The 10,295-nt window shown below is 52.6% G+C and overlaps 1 protein-coding gene across 3 annotated transcripts in view; it reads right to left on the reverse strand.

Moving 5' to 3' along the window:
* LOC142924098 (synaptotagmin-15-like) overlaps positions 1-8,676 on the reverse strand; it is a 29,439-nt gene extending 20,763 nt beyond the window's left edge. The window contains exons 1-2 of one of the 3 annotated variants that reach the window (XM_076065568.1): positions 7,716-8,676; positions 2,838-3,108 (exon numbers count right to left, since the gene is read on the reverse strand). In XM_076065568.1, the coding sequence (XP_075921683.1) occupies positions 2,838-3,108; positions 7,716-7,722 (278 nt within the window). In that variant the 5' untranslated portion in view covers positions 7,723-8,676. Of the gene's footprint in view, positions 1-2,837; positions 3,112-7,715 lie in introns of all 3 variants that reach the window. The other 2 variants (XM_076065567.1, XM_076065569.1) reach the window with 2 other exon arrangements.
* Between the last annotated feature and the right edge of the window lie 1,619 nt (positions 8,677-10,295).

The following is a 10,295-nucleotide window of genomic DNA, read 5'->3' on the forward strand; positions in this document are numbered from 1 at the left end:
GTCTGAATCAGTCCTCGTCTCCCACCACCTCCGCCAACCCGCACTGACCAGCGTGCCGAAGTGTGGTCCAACAATCCCCATGGACAAACTTCGGCACGGGGTGGCCTTCATCCAGCAGTGGATTTGCAAAGTGCCGTACACTGTAGTGTTCACGATAGTGTACACACCAAAGTGTTAAGCATTCCCTGGGTGCCACAGCGGCAAGATGATAACTACCTCGACACGTGTACAAGGAGGTCGTTGGTTCGATTCCGACCCTCACGCCGCCTGTATATTTGGAGTTTGCGTGTCTCTCTCTCCCCGTGTCTCTCTCTCTTCCCGTGTCTCTCTCTCTCCCCGTGTCTCTCTCTCCCCGTGTCTCTCTCTCTCTCCCCGTGTCGTCTCTCTCTCCCCGTGTCTCTCTCTCTCCCCGTCTCTCTCTCTCTCCCCGTCTCTCTCTCTCCCCGTGTCTCTCTCTCCCCGTCTCTCTCTCTCCCCGTGTCTCTCTCTTTTATTTTATGCTTTGCTTTATGTAACCCCCCCCCCCCCTTTTAAATAAAAGACCCAACAGAATATTTTTTTTCTGCTCTCCTTACCCCTTCCCTCTCTCTCTACCTCCCTCTCTGCCCCCCTCTCTCTCTGCCCCCTCTCTTCCTACTCCATTTCGCTCTCTCTCACTCACTCTCTTTTTTATAACTACGACAAGTGCTGCATCTGCACGTAGCCCTTCCCACAGTCAAACGGCCTCCGACGGGTAGCTTTTATCTCTCTCTCCGTGTATCTCTCTCTCCCCGTGTCTCTCTCTCTCTCCCCGTGTCTCTCTCTCCCCGTGTCTCTCTCTCCCCGTGTCTCTCTCTCCCCGTGTCGTGTCTCTCTCTCTCTCCCCGTGTCTCTCTCTCCCCGTGTCTCTCTCCCCGTGTCGTCTCTCTCTCTCTCTCCCCGTGTCTCTCTCTCTCTCTCTCCCCGTGTCTCTCTCTCTCTCTCTCCCCGTCTCTCTCTCTCTCCGTCTCTCTCTCTCTCTCCCCGTGGTCGTGTGGATTTTTCTCCGGGTCCTCGGGATTTTCCCTCCGCATTTAAAATCGACATCACTCGTTTAGAGTATTTGGATGCAAAATGTAGCAATCATTGGAAGGACGTTGATCAACCAGGTAAAGTGTCAACTGTTGTGTTGGCCGACTCTCTGAGTTGCATTACATTTCTAAGTTTTATATTTTTTATTTTTCTCACCCTGTCCCCTCTTTGAATGTCACCCCCACCCTCTCGCCCGTTACGACAGCCCCCCCTCGGATTAGCCGAGGTATACCGAGCCCTGCGATCTTACATTGACTTGCAAATTCCATCTCCAGCCCCGCCCACTTACCCTTGGGTTGTACCCATCTCAGACCTATATCACCTTTGTCTGCAGTAGCTCTCTCGCTACATTTCTTCCTGCCTCAGCAGTCCGCCTGCTGTATTGTTTCACTTGGAGACGTGTTGCGATCGAAACGTCGTGTTCTATTATTATGTTTTCTATCTACGGGACTTTTATCGAAAGCACCCGAGAGTATGAACAAAATAGTTGAGTTTAGTCACAGCTTGGCGATGTACACGGACGTGAATGGAATGGGGGAATGTTGGCTGGGTTTAGACTGTGCTGAAGGTTATCAGCGAGGCGTGGCCTGGTTGAACCAATGCCACGGGATGCCTCGATCCTATCTTGCCTTGAGTCAATCCATTAACCATGTGAGACGCAGACATTGCATTTCATCCCTGGTAGGAAATGCAAACACTCTTGTCAAATTATATCCGGAAACTGGGCAGGAATGTGTTTTGCTGGCCGCTCCGTGCTGATGAAAATCAGATAAGTCTCAAATGAACTATCAAATGTGTTTTGTATGTTACGAGTTTAAGGCCTACTGACGGTTACAGCTCTTTTTCAGAAGCGACCTGGCCACCACAGATGACAGCTCAACGAAGTGGCGTATCGTCATGTGGAAATGTATAGCAGTCAAACACTCTAAACGTATGATGTTGAATCTAAAATACGGAGAAAAATCCACGCGACCACGGGGAGGACCTGCAACATTCAAATATATAGGCGGCGGCAGAGTCGGGATCAAACCCACGACCTTCCTGTACACCATTCGAGGTAGTTAACATCTCGCCACGAAACCAGCCTGCTTAAATATACAGTGCCGAAAAATATTGGTGAAGAAGGCTCCTCGGCTGATGGATTGGTGATGATGTTTGATATTGTGTGTGGGCGAGACGGGAACTTTCTCAATAATTATAAAAGGGTTTTTTTATTGCTGGAATTTAACCTTGAGATACACTGATCAATTGCTTTGAGCAAATGTCACTTACAGACACTTAAGTCTACTCCTGCCACCCCAGGCATTGTCTTACGGCTCACAAAACGTCGTCTTGAAGGGCGTTATTCCAGCCCGGTCGGCGACACGGACAAATAATTCCCCCACCCGGCATACAAACAACAAAAGCTGCCCCGTATAGCCTCAACAGGCTGTTGGGGCAAGTGTTGTTAGCGAGCACCTATGAAGGCCGGTGTGGTACACGAGGGGGTGGGTGGCCAACACCACGCCCGACCGCCTTTGTCTCCCCCAGTGGGCGATGTCTTTACACACCACTTCTATAACCTCCGAAATAGCACGTTCGGCTACATACGGTGCGAAAGAAGTTCAACATTACAGTCGGAAAAGGCGACCGGGAAAAATGATTCGGCGAGACATTAAAGCCACGGGCATAGAATCGTGGGCGGCGGTGGCGGTGGCGAGAGGGCGAATGCATTGCGACAGAAATCGTGCGGTCGAGTTAGAGTTGTGAGTGCGGGGGGGGGGGAGTGCGCCCGGGACCCCTCTCACTGTGAGTGGGGGGCTGGACGCTGCCACCCATTACTGCCGCTGCTGCTGCTCGTGGTCATCACGGGGGTCGCGGCGTCCCCGCTCGTAGGGGTCGAGGGGGCCCGGAGAATCACGGCGGTGCCCCGCGGCGACCCCCTCTCATCCAGCTCCTCGTAGCGCGACGTGGGGCCCAGCAGCGGTAGCGCCGCGTAGCAGCAGCAGCAGCTGTTGTTGCTGCTGCTGCTGCTGTCTGCCGTGCGAGTTGACCACCACCCGCTGGGCTCGCTCGATCCTACTGTCCGGTGCGGGGAGAGGTCGAGGCGGGGAGAGGTATGGAGCGGTGGTGGTTGTGGTGGCGGTGGTGTTTGTGAAGTTGGTGGTAGTGGATGTGGTGGTGGTGGTGGAGGTAGGGGTGACGGTTGTGGGTTTTTTTTAAGTGGGGGTGGTGGTAATGGATGTGATGGTGGTGGTCGTGGTTGTTGTGATGGTGGTGATGATGGGGAGCGGTGTAGTGGTTAGCGCACTGCGCTACAGACCTGGCGACAGGAGTTCAATTCCGGCTCACGACCAACAACAGTGGTGAATATTCTAATCGGTCCGGAGCCCTCCCTTGGATTGACTCAGCCTTAAATGAGCACCTGGTGCGGTGTGTAAACATCAGTACTGGGGAGACAAAGGCGGCCGGGCGTGGTGTTGGCCATCCAACCCCTTGTGTTCCATGCCTGCCATCATAGGTGATCGCTGACAGCACTTGGCCCAAAACATATGTTGAGGCTATACGGGGGATCTTTGGCAGTAGCGGGAGTTGTAGTGGTGTTATTTCAATTTATATAATTTAGCTAATCTGGTAAATATCACCATGAAAAATGCAAAACCGTGCATTTATTGCAACGTCATCAACATAATACGTAATAAGAAACAAGATACAAGAAGCTTAAATGTAATAATAAGGTTTTTCCCCTTTTTTCTGGCAACAAAGCTGAAACCTTTTTACAATGATTCATGTTGCTGCATCAACCACAATACCTGCAGTCAAAATGCAAACAAAAAACACACACTATGATACTATATGATGCACTGTCCTTGAAACTGATTGATCCACACCAAGGGACGGCTTTCTTTTGAGCCTCGACCCAATTGGTGCTCGACCAGGTGACGCCAAAAGCAACCAAATGTGTAAGATCTCGTGCGCCGTTTGCTCTATGGAGCGGTGGCACAGTGGTTAGCGCACTGTGCCATGAACCTCACGACCTTGAGTTCGATTCCCGGCCACGGCTAACATCAGTGGCGAGTGATATCTGAACCGGGTCCTGTCCCTACTTTCACCACAATTCACTGACCAGCGAAGTATGGTCAAACAATCCCCATGACCAACTTGGAGCGGGTGGAGGACTTCATCCAGCAGTCGGTTAACAAAAGACTGTAAATTATCATTACAATACAACGTGATAAGTTATCATTAATTACTGCGGACTGTTTAGTGACCTTATCCGATGATGATGATGATGTCCTACACTACCAGTGACATGAATTGTTGGGTTCACTATAACACGAACACGAGATCCTGGGTCCTGGCATCTGGAATATTTACCATCGAGTGATTTAGCCACTGAACCGCGTTGTTGTCCAGGGATAGGGTTCGATCCCTGGAGCCGGCGAGCCACGCCCGAATATCGCGTCCTGTCACACGACTCGCTTCGTCTGTTACATCAATCGCGAGGAGGTTGGAGCGGGGGGGGGTCTATAAATACCCGAGCAATGAACATTGTTGCGGTGTTCCGCTTCGTAGCCGAGGACACGAAGGTGGTGTGGGGTTGGGGGAGGATTAGCGCACACGCATACCTTGTAGATAAAATACTTTTACATGTAAAACGTAATAAAGTTATAGCTCGATGTAGTTTTACTGATGTTAATGACGATAATACTTTGTTATCCTTGCAGCAAAATCCGATGAGCACGGTTGGCTACGTACGGTGCAAAATAAGTTCAACATCCATATTGCACCGCCGCAGCACGGCATCCACTCGTCGCTCTTGTGGAGAGAGAGAGAGAGAGGACGACTCAGAGAGAGAGGACGACTCAGAGAGGACCTAGAGAGAGGGGACGACTCAGAGAGGATGACTCAGAGAGAGAGGACTCAGAGAGAGAGGACGACTCAGAGAGGACGACTCAGAGAGAGGGGGCGACTCAGAGAGGACGACTCAGAGAGGATGACTCAGAGAGGACGACTCAGAGAGAACGACTCAGAGAGGACGACTCAGAGAGAGGACGACTCAGAGAGGACGACTCAGAGAGAGGGGGCGACTCAGAGAGGACGACTCAGAGAGGATGACTCAGAGAGGACGACTCAGAGAGGATGACTCAGAGAGGGGGGGCGACTCAGAGAGGACGACTCAGAGAGGACGACTCAGAGAGGACGACTCAGAGAGGATGAATCAGAGGGGGGGGACGACTCAGAGAGGACGACTCAGAGAGGATGACTCAGAGAGGACGACTCAGAGAGGATGACTCAGAGAGAGGGGACGACTCAGAGAGGATGACTCAGAGAGGACGACTCAGAGAGGACGACTCAGAGAGGATGACTCAGAGAGGATTACTCAGAGAGAGGGGACGACTCAGAGAGGACAACTCAGAGAGGACGACTCAGAGAGGACGACTCAGAGAGGATGACTCAGAGAGGATGACTCAGAGAGAGGACGACTCAGAGAGGACGACTCAGAGAGGATGACTCAGAGAGGACGACGCAGAGAGGACGACTCAGAGAGGACGACTCAGAGAGGACGACTCAGAGAGGATGACTCAGAGAGGACGACTCAGAGAGAACGACTCAGAGAGGACGACTCAGAGAGAGGACGACTCAGAGAGGACGACTCAGAGAGAGGGGGCGACTCAGAGAGGACGACTCAGAGAGGATGACTCAGAGAGGACGACTCAGAGAGGATGACTCAGAGAGGGGGGGCGACTCAGAGAGGACGACTCAGAGAGGACGACTCAGAGAGGACGACTCAGAGAGGATGACTCAGAGGGGGGGACGACTCAGAGAGGACGACTCAGAGAGGATGACTCAGAGAGGACGACTCAGAGAGGATGACTCAGAGAGAGGGGACGACTCAGAGAGGATGACTCAGAGAGGACGACTCAGAGAGGACGACTCAGAGAGGACGACTCAGAGAGGATGACTCAGAGAGGATTACTCAGAGAGAGGGGACGACTCAGAGAGGACAACTCAGAGAGGACGACTCAGAGAGGACGACTCAGAAAGGATGACTCAGAGAGGATGACTCAGAGAGAGGACGACTCAGAGAGGACGACTCAGAGGGGATGACTCAGAGAGGACGACTCAGAGAGGACGACTCAGAGAGGACGACTCAGAGAGGATGACTCAGAGAGAGGGGACGACTCAGAGAGGACAACTCAGAGAGGACGACTCAGAGAGGACGACTCAGAGAGGACGACTCATAGAGAGGGGGCGACTCAGAGAGGACGACTCAGAGAGGACGACTCAGAGAGGATGACTCAGAGAGGGGGGACGACTCAGAGAGGACGACTCAGAGAGGACGACTCAGAGAGGATGACTCAGAGAGGGGGGACGACTCAGAGAGGACGACTCAGGGAGGACGACTCAGAGAGAGGGGGCGACTCAGAGAGGACAACTCAGAGAGAGGGGGCGACTCAGAGAGGACGACTCAGAGAGGATGACTCAGAGAGAGGGGGCGACTCAGAGAAGACGACTCAGAGAGGACGACTCAGAGAGGACGACTCAGAGAGGACAACTCAGAGAGGACGACTCAGAGAGGACGACTCAGAGAGGATGACTCAGAGAGAGAGAACGACTCAGAGAGGACGACTCAGGGAAGATGACTCAGAGAGGACGACTCAGAGAGGAGGCGACTCAGAGAGGGCGACTCAGAGAGGACGACTCAGTGAGAGGACGACTCAGAGAGGACGACTCAGAGAGGACGACTCAGAGAGGACGACTCAGAGAGAGGGGACATCTCAGAGAGGACGACTCAGAGAGAAGGCGACTCAGAGAGGGCGACTCAGAGAGGGCGACTCAGAGAGGACGACTCAGAGAGGATGACTCAGAGAGGATGACTCAGAGAGAGGGGACGACTCAGAGAGGACGACTCAGAGAGAGGACGACTCAGAGAGGTAGTGTAGCGGTTAGCGCGCTGCGCTACAAACCTGGCAACCCGGGTTCGATTCCCGCTCACGGCCGTCAGCAGTGACGATTATCTGAACCGGTCCTGGGCCTCCCCTAGGTCGACTCAGCCTCAAATGAGTACCTGGTGCGGTGTGTAAAACATCGCCACTGGGGAGACAAAGGCGGCCGGGCGTGGTTGCTGCCCACCCACCCCCTCGTGTACCGTGCCGGCCTTCATAGGTGCTCGCTAAAAGCACTTGCCCCTACAGTCTGTCAAGGCTATACGGGGGATGTTTTATGCGTGTGTGTGTGTGTTGAATTTCGTTTGCACCGTACGTAGCCACGCGTGCGAATCGGAGGAGAGCGGGAGAGGAGGAGAAACCGAAGACTCGCACAGCACAGCAGGCGGCTGCGAGCCGTGTGAGTGGTTCTCACACCACCGGGCTTGCAATCCAGAGGCCGACCGGTTCGGAACTCGCCGTCTCTCTGTCCAGCCTTGCCCGGCTCTGGGTTCACCAGAATCACAATCTCTATTGCGCCTGGGACGAGGTCTCGTGCGCTTGTGAAGCTCTTGCGATGGACTCTCCGCTCACCGCCGGTCTTGTCGGGAGTCGACGGCGCGTCACTGAAGAGCCGTGATCGCCGTGGGGGAACGCGGCGATCACGGCACGCGGGCAGCTTGGGAGTCAGCGCTGCCACGGATCATCGCGTCTCGCCAAACCGTGGTGGGTGGGTGAGTGGGTGGGGGTCTGTACCTGACATGAATCCTCCCCGGCTCGGATGAAGAAGAACCGTGGTTCTTCTCTTCTCTCTGCTTGGTCCGGGCGAGTGTCTTTGCGCGCGTTCCTCTGTGCCTGAAGATCGGTCACTGTGCTCGTGACGCTGCTACCCAGCTCTATTTATTGACTCGGAGATGAACGATCGCCCACCCCCCTTCCACCTCCTCCTCCTCCTCGTTCTCCGTTTGGCGACTCTATCCTTGTCGTGTGAACGGCTCTTTGCTCATCGATGGCAAAACAAAACAAAAGCTTTGGCTCGCGCAAAAATACAAAAAACGTCGGACACTTTTGACTGAGCGCGCGCGCGCGTGCGAGTGAGTGAGTGAACTTTGTCGACTCGACATGCGTGCTGTTAAAACTCGCGTCTTGTTGTTGTGGTTGTGGTGGTTGTTGTGGTTGTGGTTGTTGTTGTGTTCAGTTTGTTCTCCCTTCCCCCGCACCTCCGATTAGCACGGTTGGCTACGTACGGTGCGAAAGAAGTTCAACATCCATACACCGTGTGCTCGTGTGTGTACCAGCACGAGTGTGTGTCTCAGAGCGTTCGTGTGCTGTGGCGTGGGGAGCGGTGGTGCAGCGGTTAGCGCTACGCTGCGCTACGAACCCGGCGACCCGAGTTCGATTCCCGCTCACGGCCAACACCACAGTGACGATTATCTGGACAGGTCTTGGGCCTCCCCTAAGTCGGCTCAGCCTTTAAATTATCACCTGGGGCGGTGTGTAAACATCGCTACTGGGGAGACAAAGGCGGCCGGGCGTGGCCCTGGCCACCCACCCCGCCTCGTGTGCCGTAGCGGCCTTCGTACGGCACTCGCCCCAACGGTCTGTCGAGGCTGTACGGGGGATCTGTGTCTTTGTTATGCACCAGTTGTGAGCTTTACAGTCGCCGTCATCTGCCGCGGTTCCCGAGACACGTGGAGCGTGCTGCTGATAAATAAATAAATAATGCGACACCTCCGATGTCTGGCGGAGATGATCACCCGCCCCCCATCACCCCCCCCCCATCACCCATCACCCCCACCCCTGTCGCCCCCATCACCCCCCCGCTCCCCATCACCCCCCCCCTGTCGCCCCCATCACCCCCCCTGTCGCCCCCATCACCCCCCCCTGTCTCCCCATCACCCCCGTCCCCATCACCCCCCTGTCTCCCCCATCACCCCCCCCGCTCCCCATCACCCCCCCCCCCCCCCCACGTCTGAACGCGTTACCACCACAGCTGCCATTAACTTCACTGCTCATTGATGTATCTGTATCAAATGAGCAACGTGCAAACTTGAGGAGTTTGTCAAACAATGGACTATACATGAACCGATATCATTAACATAAGAAATGTTACATCCACAAACATTGTGGGGGGTGGTTTTTTTGTTTTGCTTAATTCGATTATTAATACCGCACTGTATATATAAGGAGGTGTTTTGGTTCGGTGTGGCAGGAACTCAGAGATGACCGGAGAGAACCCATCACACAGGAAGTTTCACAAATCATTGCGTGGTCCACTAACCCTCGCCTCTCATGCTGCTGGATCACACACGCGCGTTACCATCGCGGTGCGTCTCTGCTACGTACTTACAACACATTCATCAATAACAATGCGAACTTAAATGGGGGGGGGGGGTGGATTTTTTGTCATATATAATGGGAGACGTTTCGGGCAATGGTCCTGCATGATAGAAAGGGCCGGCGAGAAAGAGTTGATAACAAGATAACTCCTCTTAATTTTTTCTTTGTAAGGCCACGGTGTTATTCGAGAATGTGATTAATTGTTTTTGTGTTAATTGCTCTATTAAAGCAGCAGCAGCAACAGCAGCGCCATACTCAGTTGTATGTAGAGTCCAGTACATGTCGTACGTACTCTGCAGTAAATGTTGTATGTAGAGTTGAGTACACGTACCCGTCAACCTCTTATCAGACCAACTCAGACCTTATTCGTCACCCCGTGTCCTTATAAATCTCCACGTTCATCCTACAAAGTCCCATCACATGAGAGAAACACAAACACATTTAAACCGAATTTTGCCTCAATTTCCCTGCACAAGAATAGGGTAACCCATATGTATATACACGACAGTACATGTATATACACTACAGTACACGTTGTATGTACACTACATCACATGTATATACACTACATCACATGTTGTATATACACTACATTACGTGTTGTATGTACACTACATCACGTGTTGTATGTACACTACATCACGTGTTGTATGTACACTACATCACGTGTTGTATATACACTACATCACATGTTGTATGTACACTACATCACATGTTGTATGTACACTACATCACGTGTTGTATGTACACATCACGTGTTGTATGTACACTACATCAGGTGTTGTATGTACACTACATCACGTGTTGTATGTACACTACATCACGTGTTGTATGTACACTACATCACGTGTTGTATGTACACTACATCACATGTTGTATATACACTACATCACGTGTTGTATGTACACTACATCACATGTTGTATGTACACTACATCACACGTTGTATGTACACTACATCACGTGTTGTATATACACTACATCACGTGTTGTATGT

This window comes from Petromyzon marinus, chromosome 8 (genome assembly GCF_048934315.1).
Source record: "Petromyzon marinus isolate PM22_M1 ecotype Great Lakes invasive population chromosome 8, UKy_Petmar_22M1.pri1.0, whole genome shotgun sequence".
NCBI lineage: Eukaryota > Metazoa > Chordata > Hyperoartia > Petromyzontiformes > Petromyzontidae > Petromyzon > Petromyzon marinus.